Genomic DNA, 17,368 nt, shown 5'->3' with positions numbered 1-17,368 from the left:
TTTCTCCTTCTGACTCTGAAACAGCAGAACCACTAATGTTTCTAGAGCAAGACTAGCTCATTTCAGAGGAGCTCACTAAAGCCGAGCACGCTAGCTTGCTGTGGAGGACCTGGCTAGCGTGCTAGCGTGGAGGACGCTAGCGTGCTCCACTGTAGCACGTTAGCATGCTACAGTGGAGGACGCTAACGTGCTACAGTGGAGCACGCTAACATGCTACAGTGGAGCACGCTAACATGCTACAGTGGAGGACGCTAACGTGCTACAGTGGAGCACGCTAGCATGCTTCAGAGGAGCACGCTCACGCTAGCATGCTACAGAGGAGCACGCTAGCATGCTACAGAGGAGCACGCTAGCATGCTACAGAGGAGCACGCTAGCATGCTACAGAGGCTTTGGAAGCATTTATACTAGTGATTCTCTAGCTCCTTTCTGAACGATTTCAGCAGGAAAAACTCGATCACACTTTCAGCGATTTCTGTGATCTTGGTATCAAAACGTTCGGCTCGTTCAGGACATCAATGCTTGTAGTTTTGATATTCATAAGCTTTATAGTTTTTGAAATATTTAGCAAAATATGACCCAAAGGAAATGAATGAGAAAGTCTTCAAATTTCAAAATTTTAAGTAGATTAACAAAAAGCCTTTAAATCTATTTATGGATTATGTTTTCATCTTTTAGAGTAGTATTTCATGCTAATGTGGAGTTTAGCTAATATTTTAGCCACAGGCTAATGCTTTTCCAAACTAAGTTTAAAGCTTTTTGGAAGTTTAGTCAGTATTTAAGCAACAAGCTAACTTTTTTGACTACTTTGACGTCTACTGAGGTATTTTTGTGCTAATTTGGAGCTTAGCTCAATATTTAACAGGCAAATGTTTTTGCCAAACTGGCATGTATTAGGGATTTTTAAGCAATTGTACTATACATTTTTAAACATTTAGCACTCTTATTGCTCTTCAATGACATTTCCAGTCTTTGCTATTTTCCAATTTAACATATTACAAATATCTTTTGCATTTTCAGAAAATCCCGTCAGCAGTTAAAGTAAATTCTATCACCATTTTCTTTAAAAAGCTTCAGCATCTTCAGCACTACTTTCAGCTAAAACATTCACACTAACATTATCACAGGTGATCAATCAGCTTCTAGTTGGTTAAGTGCTGAGCAGTCTTTGCTCATGATCAGGTTAGTTTGTAGTTTTTCTGCACCTTCATTTCTTGTTCTTCAGCTTTAATTCAGCTTCATTTTTGTTCCACTTCTTTCCTGGTTCACATCTATACCTGCCGTCTCCCGTTTCTGGGTTTCCTTTGAAAATCTCTGATTGTTATTCAGGAGTGAAAACGAGACTCGTCATGAATTCACAGCCAGAAACAAAAACCTGTGTTTGCTCTGCGAGAGCGCGCTGGCTCGCGCCGCCGCCACTCGTGTGATGGAAACCTGCCATTGGCAGATAGATCGTACAATTACTTTCCCACTTTCTGCTCCCTGATGGGATCAGCTCAGCAAACGGCTGCAATACTTCATTTCAAATCAGGAGCGCCGGCTCGTACGCAGAACGCCGTTTGATGTATTTGCAGTCAAACGCAGGATGGCTGTCGGCAGGAAGGGGTTCAATCCTGCAGCCGCCGCCGGCGAGCTCCCTGCAGGACGTCCACCGCAGAAATATTTATTATTGTGTCCTGAAAGGAACATCCACCCTCCCCTGAGCGTCCACGGCCCGCTGATGTCATCCAGGTGGAGCCGATTGAGCTGAAATGAGAAGCGTTCCCAGACGGAGAGCTGTCGTGAGCTCTGGCCACATCAATACGACAGAAGCTGCTGAAGCTTTTCTTTCAGAGCACATTTGAGGATCCCAGATAAGAGGGAAAGTGACACTAATGGAGTCGGAGCGCTGACAGATTTCTGCCATTCCTCCTCTCCTCCGAGAGCTCGTTTTCATTTCAGATTCAGAATTCAAGAAGCTTCACTTTTCTTTTTGTCAGCTTTTGTTTACGTCTGTTTATGCAGATGAAGTGTTTTTATTTATGTTATGAAACTCTCCTTTGTCATTTTCTGGTTTTTGAAATCTGCTCACGTTTTTCCTGAAGACGTTCCTCCGGGATCATCCAGGAATTCAGAGTAAATCAGTTAAAATAAATCAGTGTTCAGCATTTGAACATGCCTTTCACCAGCTTTATGGAATAAAATCAAATCAGAGTAAAGTGGTTTGACTGATGCTCACTATTTAGAAGCTCATTTTAACCCCAAAAGATTTTTACTAAGCAGCTGTTGAAAAACTTTCAGAGGAGTGTCACTGATCTTCTCCTTGACTTTGGTCCTGAGATGACCGTTACCTGTCCAACGTTTACAGCTGTAACTGAGGCTCAGATCCAGAACTGTTGTGGATCATGTTGGAGGAGCTCTTTTATGGGGTCAAATCAGGATCAGCTTCAAGGGAATTAAAAAAACACACATAAACTTTAAACTTGAAAGAACACAATGAAAACGTAAAACAATTACTGTAATTTTGAAGAAAATAATTATTACATTGAAAACTTTAATTATAAAAAAGAAGCCTAATAGTGATACCCAATTATAAAAATAAATATAAATATATATTAGTATTTTCATTGTTTTCTGGTTTCTCCCTCTTTGCTCAGTTTCAGTTTTCATTAAGACTGTGAACGCGGATGAGTTAACACGCGATTAATGTAACATAATTAACGAGTTAACATTTATTAAGGCATCCTGCCGTGCAGCGTATTTTAACTAAGAAAAAATATAAATCAAGAATAATCTCAATTACTTTCTTTTCTAGGTTTCCAATTAGTTAATTTTTGTAATCGATTCCCGCCTCTAGTTTTCTCGTTTTCTGATCGTATTTTGTGTGGGGGCGGGGCTTCCAGATCAGTGGCCACCAGAACATGATTTCCCATGATTCCCTACTGAGGTTATGGTGATGTGACGTCTTTCTGCTGTGGTACAGTGTCTGTTCATGTGCCGTCCCACTCTGGTGACAGGAAGAAAAGAGTTACAAAAATACGAATAAACATGTTTTATTGTTCGATAACAGTTTTATGGTAAATGTTTCTTTTTTATTCACATTTTCAATATTTCTTTTAAGTTTTCAATATTATTTTTGATTTTCAATCAGTTTTTTTCATTCACTCTAAGCTGATCCCGATTTACTCTCTGCTCTTCCAAAAATGTCGGAAAGTTTTGGATTTTTTGTCTGTGTTTCTTGAAGTTCCTCTTCCTGTTTGGGACTTTTGATTCCAAACTGGTTTGTATTGACAGCAGACTCAGATTCTTTCTCTGGGACTCTTGATAGATTCTGAGTTTGTTTGTCTCATTTTGATTACTGCTTTTTGCAGATGATTCCACTCTGTTCAAGTCAGTTTGGACTTTCAGAGACTCGGCTTAGGGACCGTGAAGTCCTGGACCTCTTGTACAAAAGGCAGATTGATGCGTCTAGTTATGAAATGGAAACAATTTAAAGAAGTTTGGTTCTTTTTCATTAGAAAGAAGTGGTTTAGAGTCTCTTCTGCTCTTTCTGGGATCCAGTGGATTGTTCCTTCAACTATCTAAAGAAGTCAGTGTTTTCGTTTCAGGTTTTAGACCAGTAAGCCACATTTTTCTATTTCACTAACATGTAAAACAGCTGTTTCTGTGAGTAATCATCTGTGTGCACGTGATCGATCTCATTCCCAGTGTTTGTGCATTACAGTGTGAGTCATAACCAGCTCCAACGTCTCTCAGGAATCTCTCCTGGACGGTAGAGAGTGACGTGCACGGCTACATACATTTATAAAGCTTGCTGTGCACATTTATGACTATTTCAAGGCAAACTTTTCTTCTTCCAGACATTGTTTTTCCAACTTTGGGACAGTTTTATCAATTATTTAGCCACATGGGCTGCTCGCAGAAGCTGCTGTCAGCACTGCAGGGCAACTTTGAAGAGCCTTATCAACAGTGGCAGCCTCAGCATCTGGATGATGGAGTGGTGGGAGAGGAAGCTGATGAGGAGATGAGGGATGATTGCTGAGACAGCCAGTGATGCAGACGGGTTTGAAGAGGAGAGGAAGCAATGCAGAGAGACTCAACAAAGTTTGCCATGTCTGTGTGTGTGCACGTGTGGGTGTGTGCACGTGTGGGGGTATGTGCACGTGTGTGTGTGCACAGGAAGATAATGAGTTAATGGCGCTCTGTGAAGTGTGACGGACAGTCGGGGTTATGACGAGGCAGACGGATGACAGAGGACAATAACGGCTAATTGAGACTCGCCATGTGGAGATGTGCAGCTCTCAGTGGGAGGTGATCGATTCAGACGTCGTCTCGTGGGGAGACGACGAGACATGATGGCGTCGAGAGGACGGAGCAAAAGGCCTTTCGCTGTAACGTCTGATGTGTTTGTCCGAGTCAGACGATGAAGTCGGGAAGTCTTAGCAGTTCTTAGCTTCTTAGCACTTAGCCCTCCTTTGTAGCTCCACCTCTCCTCTGTGGCTCCACCTCTCCTCTGTGGCTCCGCCTCTCCTCTGTAGCTCCACCTCTCCTCTGTAGCTCCGCCTCTCCTCTGTAGCTCTACCTCTCCTCTGTGGCTCCACCTCTCCTTTGTAGCTCCACCTCTCCTCTGTGGCTCCGCCTCTCCTCTGTGGCTCCACCTCTCCTTTGTAGCTCCACCTCTCACCTTTGGCTCCACCCCTCCTCTGTGTCTCCACCTCTCCTCTGTGGCTCCACCTCTCCTCTGTGTCTCCGCCTCTCCTCTGTAGCTCCACCTCTCCTCTGTAGCTCCGCCTCTCCTCTGTAGCTCCACCTCTCCTCTGTAGCTCCACCTCTCCTCTGTGACTCCACCCCTCTACTGTGACTCCACCTCATGGGTTAACACCTAACCACAAATTAAGATTCATGAAAGAAGGAAATTAAACCTTTTTTTCTTATTATTCCACTTACAAAATCATTTGCATATCTAATAAAATAATTTGAAATTCCCCTTTAGAATTAGGATGTTTGATCCACAGTTCTCATGTTTGGAGATCTTTCGTGGTATTTTGTGGTCAGCAGTCCATCATTAACTCCACAGAAAGGTTCTGACCTTTCTCCATTCTCTACCAACACAAAGACTTCTTTATTTTCATCTTTAAATGAGGATTTTATTCACAGAGGAAAACCAAAGTTGTCTTAACACATCCGGTTCTTTTGAGTCTTTGTCTTCAATTTTCTGAATTCAAGCTATCCAGGAAAACATGGAAAAGTCTCCTGTAGAAATCAGAAACACTGATTGTTTCTGCAGAGACAGAAGTTTGTTTGACATTTATATTTTTGACGTTGGCTCATGCACACTACGACAGATTCCCTCTTTCCTTTTGGGCGGCTCCCTTCAGGAATCATGTCCTCTACATCTATGGAGCTCCTCTTTGGTCCTCTAGACCAGTGTTTCCCAACCCTGGTCCTCAGGGCACACTGTCCAGCATTTTGTTAATCCAACCCTGCTCAAACACACCTGCGTTTGATGACCGTCATTGTCAGGCTTCTGCTGAGCCGAATGATGAGCTGAATCAGGTGTGGATAAGCAGGGCATCATGGAAACATGCAGGACAGTGTGCCCCGAGGACCAGGGTTGGGAAACACTGATCTAGACCTCTGTCCTGGTATCTACAACCTCTGGATCTTTGTCCCTGTTCCTCCTCTCATTTATCTCCATCTGATTCTGTGCATTGATCTCCAGAACATCCATGATCTGTTCCTCTGATGGATTCATTCCCGATTGGTGGATGATGTTTCCAAACATGTCTGATCTCAGTGTTTTTATAATAGAGTCTTTCAGAACCTGTAAGTAGTTCATCACATGGTTGTTTTGGAAGATCCATCTGTCAGAACAAAGACTTTATTATCTAGAACAAAAGCTGTTTTTCATGTTTAGTCTCTGTTTGTTTTGTGTTCTGTCAAAATAAAAGCCTGGATCTTTGTTACGGCTCTGATCTGTTAGATTTCTCAGTTTCCATGATGGCGGGAAAACTTCAGCAGATCATCAACACAAAGAAACTGGCCTTGAAATGACTCGACTCGCTGGATAAGTGAGACTGAACTGACACTTCCCAGAGAAATGAAAACATGAGCGTGAAGATTAAACTGGTTTTAGTTGTTTTTCTAACAAACAGAACGCTCCTATTCAGATAAAGGTCACTGAGACTCGACCGGACGTACAGCATGAATGTGTCACCGCAGAAGTTCTGCAGAGAGCTCACTAATCTAAGCATCATTGGAAGTTCCAGATGTAGTTCATGAAAACTTTTTCTGATCCCAGCAGGAACATGTCAGCATCTGTGGGAGTTTTAGAGATGTTTAAAGCACTAAAGTTTGTTTATTTTGAACTCGCCGGTCATTTGGAAGCGACTCTGCATCAGGAATTATGATCATCTTCTTGTGTTTCACTTGGAAATGTCAGAGATTTTCTTTATTTTACTGGCTCCACTTTGTGTGATTGGACCAGTGATCACAACGTTGACATTTCCCTCCTCACCCTCCAATACTCTGAACGAATTTTAAATTTGTAATCATCTATTCTCAAAATACCAGCAGAAGCTTCTGCAGAAAACATCACTTTTTATGCAGAAAAAGAGATGTTTCTGCCATCTAAACTATAAATTCCTCAATAAGAAAAATGAATTTCACTTCTGGAACCAGATGCAGCAAAATCAAAGTTAAAATAAAAAAAAACAAATTCACCAAATACATGAAGTTTTTTTTAATAAAATAGATGAAAAATAAATATCTTTGCTCTCTGATTGAATACAGAGGTTTGTGGTGTAAATGCAGGATTTCTCTTGTGGGCTGAACACAAAGTGACCATTTTAGTATCCTCTCTAGTATCCTTTAGTGTTCTGTTCTGTGTTCTACTGGATTTATTTGAGCACATTTGAGGCTCAGAGGAAAGAAAACACCAAGAAGAAGCTGAAAAGTTGAGTCCAGGGCTTTTATTTTGAAAGCTTATTCTAGAGTTAATTCTAAGTTTCTGAGGTGAAACAAACTATAAACAAACTATATAGAAGCTTGAATAACAGAACAGAACTAAAGTCAGACTCTCATCAACAGGCAGAGTTCAACCATGACTGAGGCTGTTGTTGAACTCTGACGGTGATGAACGTTCGCTGCCTGATCTCCTGCCTGATCTCCTGCCTGATCTCCTGCCTAATGTCATGCCTGATCTCCTGCCTGATCTCCTGCCTGATCTCCTGCCTGATCTCCTGCCTGATCTCCTGCCTGATCTCCTGCCTGATCTCCTGCCTGATCTCCTGCCTGATCTCCTGCCTGATCTCCTGCCTGATCTCCTGCCTGATCTCCTGCCTGATCTCCTGCCTGATCTCCTGCCTGATCTCCTGCCTGATCTCCTGCCTGATCTCCTGCCTGATCTCCTGCCTGATCTCCTGCCTGATCTCCTGCCTGATCTCCTGCCTGATCTCCTGCCTGATCTCCTGCCTGATCTCCTGCCTGATCTCCTGCCTGATCTCCTGCCTGATCTCCTGCCTGATCTCCTGCCTGATCTCCTGCCTGATCTCCTGCCTGATCTCCTGCCTGATCTCCTGCCTGATCTCCTGCCTGATCTCCTGCCTGATCTCCTGCCTGATCTCCTGCCTGATCTCCTGCCTGATCTCCTGCCTGATCTCCTGCCTGATCTCCTGCCTGATCTCCTGCCTGATCTCCTGCCTGATCTCCTGCCTGATCTCCTGCCTGATCTCCTGCCTGATCTCCTGCCTGATCTCCTGCCTGATCTCCTGCCTGATCTCCTGCCTGATCTCCTGCCTGATCTCCTGCCTGATCTCCTGCCTGATCTCCTGCCTGATCTCCTGCCTGATCTCCTGCCTGATCTCCTGCCTGATCTCCTGCCTGATCTCCTGCCTGATCTCCTGCCTGATCTCCTGCCTGATCTCCTGCCTGATCTCCTGCCTGATCTCCACCAGAGGAGGCGGTTCAGTGGTTTCAGTTCAGAGACTCATTTTCATGAACCCAGACACAAACTGAAGCATGACATTGTGGTTTTAAGAGGACGCTCCGGCCTGTGTGGGAGAATTTCCCATCATAACTCCTGGGATGCTGAGCGCGTCAAAACTTCCCAGTGTGAAATGATCCCCCGCCCCCCTCCCCGTCAGCCTCACAACGTCCTCTTCCACTTTCTAATAAAGACTAATGTGTTTGCAGACATCGCCTCTCTCTCATTACAGTGATTAATTGCATCCTTGCTTTTGGTAAACATTATGAGCCGCTCTGCAATTTATTCAGGAAAAATTAACCAATCACAATTAGATGCTCCGACCCCTCCCTCCCCCCCCGTAAGGGTGAAGGTGCTTTGCTTCATTTTTCGCTGGCGTCTTGTTAGTGCAGTGATGTAAACGCCACTTCACGTGGAGGATTAGCGTTCATGAGCACAGTCAGCCTGAAGTGGCTGCTGCTTAAAGTCCTGACTTATTACAGGCGTGTGTTTGGGGGGGGGGGGTCCTGGACCCCTTATAGTTTCTACATGAAGAACAATTAGCAGAACGGCAGCAACGAGTTTTCAGTCAGTAGAAGTCTGGACCGTTTGAATGTTTCTGAATGTGAATCAGAAGTGAGTTCAGATGAAGACAAAGTACGAGAGTGGAGCTAAAACTGCAGGACAGCAACAATAAAGCATCTCTGGAAGTTTGGAAATGGCGTTAGATCCGTCCAGCTGTTGGCATGAAACAATAGTCAAACTGATGACGATGCGTTTGACTTGGAGCCCCTTTCAAGTCACGCAAGGACACTTGCAGCCTCAGTCCCATTCTTCCTGTTGGGGGGTGGACCTGTACAGGTGCTGCAGGCTTTGGTCCGGGTCCACAGAGGGTCGTAGAAAGGAGCGGCTGCACCTTAAGGGGACCAGGTGTGTCTTACCGTTTAGGCTGACACGGTCACCTCGAGGGACGCCATGAGAACGTACCGTTGTATGTGTGGTAAATCCATGGACAAGGAGAATGGAACGCTGAATGCACCGACATGTGGGAGAAGTGTTGTCCCCCGCAGCATACCCATAGAAAAACATCAACATTTTCTCTCTACAGTTCATCTACAACCTTTTTTTTATTTTAACTTGTCCTGTCCAACAGCTGAGAGCTTCTTGTGTTGGTCAGATTTACTGTCACAACAGGGATTTATTGAGTATAAACCCCTGTTGTATTTCATGCTAAACTTTATTTATATTGATTATTCATTGTTCATCTACGACCTTGACACTTCTCATGGGTCACCTGTTTCCTCCCTACCTTTACATTTAGCCCTCCCACTTGATGACATCATCAATAATCGCCGGTCAGCTATATCAGCATGGAGCTGCTAGTGCTTGAACAACATTGCTTTCATAACTTTGAGAAGGTCATGCATAGAGGTGTGATTCTTGACTCACCGCACGATTGGATTATGACACGATTCAATTATAAAACAATTAGCAATGGATTCCAGATCTGCATTTTTTTAGAACTGTTTCTCTTTTCTACAAGACACTAGACCAGCGGTCTGCAACCTTCAACTCTTACCGAGTCAATCAGGTCGGTTTCTCACAAACAACAACCCAGTATCAGTCACAAAGTCTAACTTACCCTGATTGGTCGCTTTAGGAGAAGTCAGGGCTGGTCGGATGACGAGATCTGGAGGGTCAGCCGTGTTTGAGTGTCTGTAAACATGTCAGAGTGAGAAACGCTTCACATTTACTTCTGCTTGTTACTTTAACTTTAAATCAGATACATCTTTCAAGTATCAATTAATTCAGAATCATTTATGGATGATAATCGATGCATCTAAAAACTATTTTGATCGCCTCTTTTCCTTCAAATGTCCCTTCAGTTGAAGAGAAGCTGAAGGGAAAGAATTAGGATTCAGCCTGTCTGTCTAAAATAAAAACAAACGAAACTAAAATCAAATGTAACTGGAACAAACCACGAGAGACCCTGACCTGAAGGAAGCACATGCTGGTTATGGTCAGACTGGTGATCCTACATGAAGATCAGAAAGGATCTGTCCAGAACCGTCCTAAAGTCTGTCGTTTGAAGATTCATCGTGTGTAAATTTGATCATTTTTTAACTTGAAATGTTAGAAAACTGTCGATGAAAATAATACATTCTTTGAACACGTCCTGTTTTCTTCTGAGAAAGAAGCATTTCTCTAGAGCTGCAGAAAAATACCAACAGTTGATGGAAATAGCAGGTTAAATCCATGAAATAAAAGAAGCTGAAATGATGACCTGTTAAGGTCTGAATAAATGAATCTTTCTATGATAACTCTCGGTGACAGAAAGCGTTTCCTTCCTTCAGCCTCAGATATCCGTGTGGAGGAGGAACCCAGCACCACAGGTTTCTTTAGATATGAAGCTTTCATGATGTTTCTCTGTTACAGTTGTTCTGTCTTTATTCTCAGCCAAGCAATATCAAAAAAATAGAAGCCATTACCGTTTACGGTCTCCCTGTACGGCTGCAGGTCACATTTTAAAGGAAAGCCTTTCAAAGCTCCTTCTCTCAAATTCTGTCAAAGCAAACTCCGCAGGAAATTAAATCTAGCGTCTAAAGGATGAAGTGAAAAGGTCAGTCAATCTGCTCGTCTCCACACAGCCAGCTTTGTGTCTGTTTGGAAAGAAACTGTCACAGTCGTATGTCATCTTTTGATAGTTTGAAAGCACCGACAGCTCCTGGGATTTAATTTTAGCCTGAAGAAAAACGCTGCTCTGCTGTAAAGTGGTCCAGGACTTGGACAGTTTCCACCTGCTGCTCTGACACAAGCAGCAGGTGAACATCCTCCACTGTCGCTGCGGTTCACCGTCTGCAAGAGGGATGTCCACAACTCACAGATACAACGTTTTATGTGTATTATGTGCATGTTCCACGTGGAAAAAGGTGCAGTCTTCATACGTGAAATGTTCACAGATGTATCACAAAAGAACCGTGTCACAAACATGGAAGACATACAGATAAACCTCAGAGCACAGAGAGGAAATCCCGTCGCATCAGCACCACGGACAGCAACCGTGGTGCTGTGTGAACCATGTTTACTAATGTGAAGCTCATTTTGAGTAATATAAATATCATTTATAGGATTAACTTTCTCAAAATGTTCACAATGATTCTTTAATTAAGATTTTGGTAGTTATTCTAATCACCAGGATCTGTTTCTTTAAAACCAGCCAGATATACTAAAAACAATAGTGAACTATTGTTAGCACTATTCTTCTCTCACTATGCTTAACATTCCCGAATTAAGGCAAAACTCCTGCATTGATCGAACATACAAATATCACAGGCTTGAATGAAGATGTTACTCTTGTAACCATTGAGATTCTAGTTTCAAATGTTTTTTACTCATAATAGGTAATAAAATCTTAGTAACAAACCTTAATATCTTATTGAGATAATTAGGTATCAACACTCTTAAAATAAGGGAAATAATCTGGCATAAAATCTACTAAGTGAGAAGAATGATTTTAGCGTACAAGAAATAAGCAGATCTATTCTTGTTTTAAGATGTTTAAGACATTTTGCAGTGAAATGTCAATCCTGCGTCTCAGTGGTGGGTGGGGTCAGGTACCATGGAGAATGTGGGTCACAATCAAAAAACTCTGAATGTGCAAACGGGACCTTCTCGCAGATCTCCACAGCTGTGACTTCCGCCGGGTTCCCCCTGTCCTGGCGGGCCTCCCCCCTCACACCACACAGGTGGACAGGTGGGCTGTGTCAGGTAGCACCTATCAGCAGACTCAGAACTGGTATGGATGAACGGGAGAATCTGCTTCAGTAAGACAGCAGCGGGTGCTGTCCATGGTGCTGAAGTGATTTCTTCCCAGAGTCCTGAATGTTGAAGTGAAGAAATTCAATGAAGCACGCATGTATCTGATCTTTGACTGGTTTATTCGTACTTCTCCGTACTTCAGTGACCCTCGGCAGACATGAGGGGCGCATAAAGTACTTAAGAATGACATATATTGAGGATTTGTGAATCCAGGAGTTTCCATCCACACTTTGTGATGTGGTCCAAGGAGTTTGGAAATAAGACTTGGAAAAAAAGACAAAAATGAACATTTTTAAAGTAGAGCTCACTTCAGTGTCTGCAGTACAAACCCAGATCACCATACACCCTCTGCCATGTTTAAGATATGTGAAGTGTTGCTGCGTTTGAATCGGATTTAGGTAAACCTGTTTTGTAATCATGTGATCCATGGACGTCCATGATGCTCTCCAGACTCTGAAAGAACGTCTGACGTTTTTCAGAACACCTGAAGGGGGCGCTGGAGGAGTACATGAAGCGCTTTCCGAAGGTTCGCATCCTGAGGACCAAGAAGAGGGAGGGGCTCATAAGGACTCGCCTGCTGGGCGCTGGCGCCGCCAAAGGAGAGGTCATCACCTTCCTGGACTCTCACTGCGAGGCCAACGTCAACTGGCTGCCCCCCCTGCTGGGTAAGGAGCGCACGTGCAGGTGGAGACGCTGACATGTGGGGTGGATCCAGTGAAAGGGGGTCCATCAGGACTGATCCTGATCAGGATTGTAGACGTTCCCTCTGAAGGTCTTTCTACAGAATATTGTTTGAAGAAGTCAAACTCTGGAAACTGTTTTCATGCTTTCTCCATTTTTCTAAGTAAATGAAAAGCAGCTCATGCTGGTAAAGTTTCTCATTCTCTGCACCTCAGAGGTAGAAACCAAACGCCCACATTTGATCTGAGACAAAGACAAGATGTCAGAAGATCTGAGTTTTTCCTCTCAAGCATGACAGATGTTCACCTCCTCCATCTTGTCTTTACGTTCTTTGATGAGCTGATTCAGAATCAAAACTTCTGAAGAATGAGTTGAAATGGAAGTGAAACCTCTGAGAGCTCCACTTCAGCTCAGGAGATAGAAAATCCACCCGACAGAGAAACGCAGGTCAGCCGTCGGAATCAGGTTTCATTTGAGTGAAGACCATCCAGTCTTTGGGGTTCTGACAGTACTGGTTCTGTCCAGAACATCCAAGTCCAGTCCTTCTTTTCCAACCACTCTTATTGTTTGCTGAAGCACAACGTAGTAAAAACCACATGTAAGAACGGATTTAATGCAGTTATTTAATGCTGAAAGTTTCAATATTGGATTTGATCTTCAGCTTTTGCTTGAGGAAAATATTCAGTCATTTATTTTAGACATCAGTGAAAACCATATTGTAGCCAGATACTCTGTAACCAAGAGGATCTCTGTCTTACTGCCCTACGCCTTGAGACGTTTACGGCAGAAACAAAATCTTTCCATTTCTGACGGCTGTGGGCCAAAGTGTAGATGGTTCTCCAGATTCTTCCAGCTCAGCTTCTGCTGTTTAGCTCCAGGTGATGTTGGGCCGTCCTCTTTTTCTTTTTCCATCTGGTGTCCAGAGTGTAGTGTGACCGTACCTTCTTCCCTCCTCAGAACCAACACGTTCTCATCCCCAACTCGTCACATATCGACGTTTGGTTAAAAATGTATGTTGTTGCTTGACGTTCTGGTTGTTCCAATTAAATTCTCCAACCTCCAACTGACGTGAAACCTCTGGTCTGATTTCACGAGGGCAGAGCCTAAAGCATTTCCTATGAGGGACCTCAACACTTGATATCTCCAGTTCTTATTAACGGTCTTTGGTCCAATCTGTGTCCAACGTCTTTTCAAGACAATTGTTGTTCTTGATTGAATCGGGACAAAAGAATTTCATTGGCCAGAAAATTCTAAATATCCTCCTCAAGTTTCTGGTGTGAAGCTGGAAGGTTCTGTCAAGTTTTACTGTGGTTCTTCATCCCTCTGCTCCGTACAGGAACACTCACTCCGGTCTTGGTTCTGACTTCCTGATATTGTTCGTGCTGGTGAATGAAGCCCTTCCACCTTCTGTGGTTGGTTTTGAGGCTGACTTGAGCTCTAAATCGGCTCAGCGGGTCAGTCTTGTCCTGCATGTGTCGGTGATAGGTCATCAGCAAAGATCCTCCAGGGTGGAGGGCGTCCATGGAATACCAGTTGGTCCCATCTATCACCTGGATGAAGACGTCCTCCAGATGTTGGTTTGGCAGAGGGAACCATCCGGTCCAAGGAAACTGAGATGGTTACAGAAACAGCAACCAATCAAAGGGACGTTAGTTTTTTATTTAAAGAATTCAAATCACTATTATTATTTTTAGAATGACAAGATTTTTCACATTTGGTTAAATTATTCTCTTTGTCCCAACCACACCAGTGACTAATGAAATGTTAGCTTGAATGTAGTTTCTGGATATTCTCAGGGTTTTCTGCTCTAACTGACTCTCACCTGTTTAAAGGACAAACTGGAGAACCTTAAAAAAGAAGAATTATTTACGTTATTTTAGACTTCTTTGTCCCTTCTTGGACCCCTTATGAACTGTGTTTAAAGACAGTTGGAAAATAACTACTGGAAACGTGATTTTCTAAAGGTTCCTTCTGCAGTCGGAGCAAAACTTTGTTCGTGTTTCTTTTAAATTGCTTTCTCCACAAGAGCAGCAAAAACTCTGAAGCATCAAACAGTTTGGAGCCCCCCCCACTGTGAGCCTGAGCGCCCCCTCTTCGTGCCTCTGAACTCTCCCATGAAAACGTTTCCACTCCCTCCGTTAGCTCCTTTCCATAAGAGCGCGGCGCCCGGCCCGGCTCCTCAGCGGGGCGCCGCCGCTCCTCTGACCGTAGATGAAGCGAGCCGTGTTGACCTCGTCCTACGTTAAGAGGAAAAGTGTCTGCAGGGGAATAACACAGAGAGGCTGCTGAAAATCTCAGTATCCTCGTAGAGAACGTTTGACAAAGTGATGCCTGAGAGAACGAGTTTCATCCAACGTTTGTCTGCAACACCTCCTGGAGAACCACAGTATCCTGAGCTCCAGAACATCCTCCTCTGAACACGTACGGTCTGTCATGACCTTAAACGAGGTTCAGAGTCTTTGTGAAGAGAACACTGAAGGAGGAGATGCTAGTTCAACAAACCAACCATGAAAATGAGGTTGAAAATCTCTAATTGTTGTAAAATGCAGTTTCTACCTCGTGTTTGTGGTTAGAAACCGTTCAGACTAGTGGTGGGCAAACGTTGGACCACAAAAGGTTCTAAATTTGACAGACGTGATGTGTGGAGTGTTTTGGTAAAAAGAGAAACAAACAACACTGAATCTGGAAAAATATATGCTTACATTTTGATTTAAAACTAATATATATATTTTTTTTTTTAAATGGATTTTTTTTTTTTTTTCCAAATTTGTGACTTTCGTTCTCATTTGAGAGATAATTGCACCAATTGTTTGATGTCCTTCAGGGATTTACGTAAAGTAAGGAAATGCTGCGTTCAGGTGGTGTTGGAATGATCTGAAAGATGAGTGTCCGACTCAAACAACACACGAACGTCAGAAAAACAACAAATCTTCCAACATGCATGAATGCTGGATAAAAACAAAGTATTTATAGCGCACCACGTGGAGACTTTAGAATTACAGGAAAATCAAGACTTTTTGAAGGATAATCAATAGAAATGTTTCCAGTTTGTTGAATAGTTTGTCCTGCTTTAGATTCTGAGTATGAAGACTTGATGTACCAACAACTCCTCAGAACACCTGCAGCTCTTCTGAAGATGGTGGAAGCTGTTTATATTCTCTGATGTAAGCGTCTCGCTTTTCTCCTTCAGAATCTACTGGACTTATTGTGTTAACGCTTGAAAAGTTTCAGTACGTTAAAGATTTTGTGTGTAAGCGTCAGTGGCGACGCCTCAGGTAATAAAGGGTTAACAAAGTTTGGGTTTAAAGCCAAAACATTTAGTACAAAAACTCCTAAAACTGATTCCTAAATGATCTTAACAGCAGAAACATTAGCAGAGATGGTGCCACACACCAGCTGGTTCGTTCTTCACAAACACCGTTCAGTGTTTCTCATTCTGTTAGAATCTAGTAGATTATATATCTAGAAAAGCTGGAGTGTATCTCACTGTCAGTACAATAGAAAAGAAAAACCAAGAAGTGGATTGACTTCTCTGATGACTGGACCACTGATGGACTTAAAGGTTTACCTTTCTCCAGCAGGAACACACCACGTTTACCTGTCCAGTGTTGATGGATAAACCATCACATCATCGGTAAACATCTTATAAACATCTAAAACCAGCACATATCTGTGTCTCTAGATCGGATTGTCCAGAACAAGAAGACCATCGTCTGCCCCATGATCGACGTCATCGACCACGACAACTTCGGCTACGACACGCAGGCGGGGGACGCCATGAGGGGGGCGTTCGACTGGGAGATGTACTACAAACGGATCCCCATCCCTGCTGAGATGAAGACGGACGACCCGACGGAACCGTTTGAGTGAGTGAGCACACGTCCCATCAGTACAGAGGCGTCAAACGGGTCAGAACACACCTTACATTGAGATTAATTATGTATACTTTTTTGTTAGCTGCTGAAAACGTAATTTCCCCAAAGGTGCCGTCCCAAAGGGATCAATGAAGCTAAGTCTAAGTCTAAGACAGGTGTGCTTCTCTATGACTCCTAGTAGACCAGCTGAACCCCACTTCCCATCTCTGTTGTCTGCAGAAACGTTCTTATCTTTTGCATTTTTGGTCTGAAGAACATTTTTTTTTACTTTTGTTGAGTATTTTGTCTTCCCTTTTAACCCTTTAGAAACTCAGGGCTTCAAACACAATTTGGGTCTAATTTTGAATTTTCTGTATTTTCCGTTTGAAACACAGAATCACTTAAATCAGCACAACCTCACCGATGTGACACTACCTTTATTTAGTCATTTTACATGTTGTGTTCACAAACAAGACATAAAATTATGCAAAAACAGAAAATTTCATCTGGAAAAATGGGATTCATTTTGCTGTAGAAACCCCAAAATGTTTAACAAACTGTTTGTAACACATAGAATGAAAGTTTTAGGTGTAATTCCAGCTGGACGTTCCAAAAATCCCGGCTGGAGTCACAGATTCTGGGTCTTAAGCTCAACATTACAGCCGTCAGATTGACGTTTGTTCTCTGCCTCATATTTTATTAAAATAAAAGATTCCTTTTGTCCAAGAAATACAAATGAATACCACATTTTTTTTATTTAATAAAATCTCAATCAGAGAATATAAAAGAAGTTTATTTTAGACAGAGTTTACTATGATGATCTCACAGCTGCACAGCAGGACACCTGAGTGGGTTAATAAATATTAACACGTCAGCTGTAATGTATTAATTGTGAGTGTTAACGCGTCATCTTTCTCTTCCTTATATAAAAATAAAGCCTGTATATCAAAGACTCGACTCTCTCTCACACTGAAAGCTTTGGAGTATTTTTCTTCACTGATGATGAGGAGAAGACCTTCCTCCTAATTGATCCTCCTCAGGGACCCCCAGCAGCAGCAGACCACCTGGCTGCC

General features: G+C 42.9%; 1 protein-coding gene across 3 annotated transcripts in view; it reads left to right on the top strand.

Moving 5' to 3' along the window:
- The window catches only part of LOC112140163 (polypeptide N-acetylgalactosaminyltransferase 10), a 62,033-nt gene that overhangs the window by 28,987 nt on the left and 15,678 nt on the right, over positions 1 to 17,368 (top strand). For all 3 annotated transcript variants that reach the window (XM_036215366.1, XM_024263054.2, XM_036215367.1), the window contains 2 exons: positions 12,240 to 12,425; positions 16,124 to 16,307. In XM_036215366.1, coding sequence (XP_036071259.1) covers positions 12,240 to 12,425; positions 16,124 to 16,307 — 370 coding nt within the window. The remainder of the gene's footprint in view (positions 1 to 12,239; positions 12,426 to 16,123; positions 16,308 to 17,368) is intronic.

The sequence above is a fragment of the Oryzias melastigma genome, linkage group LG14 (assembly GCF_002922805.2).
Source record: "Oryzias melastigma strain HK-1 linkage group LG14, ASM292280v2, whole genome shotgun sequence".
NCBI classification, from domain to species: Eukaryota; Metazoa; Chordata; class Actinopteri; order Beloniformes; family Adrianichthyidae; genus Oryzias; species Oryzias melastigma.
This window is presented reverse-complemented; position numbering and strand designations above follow the sequence as displayed.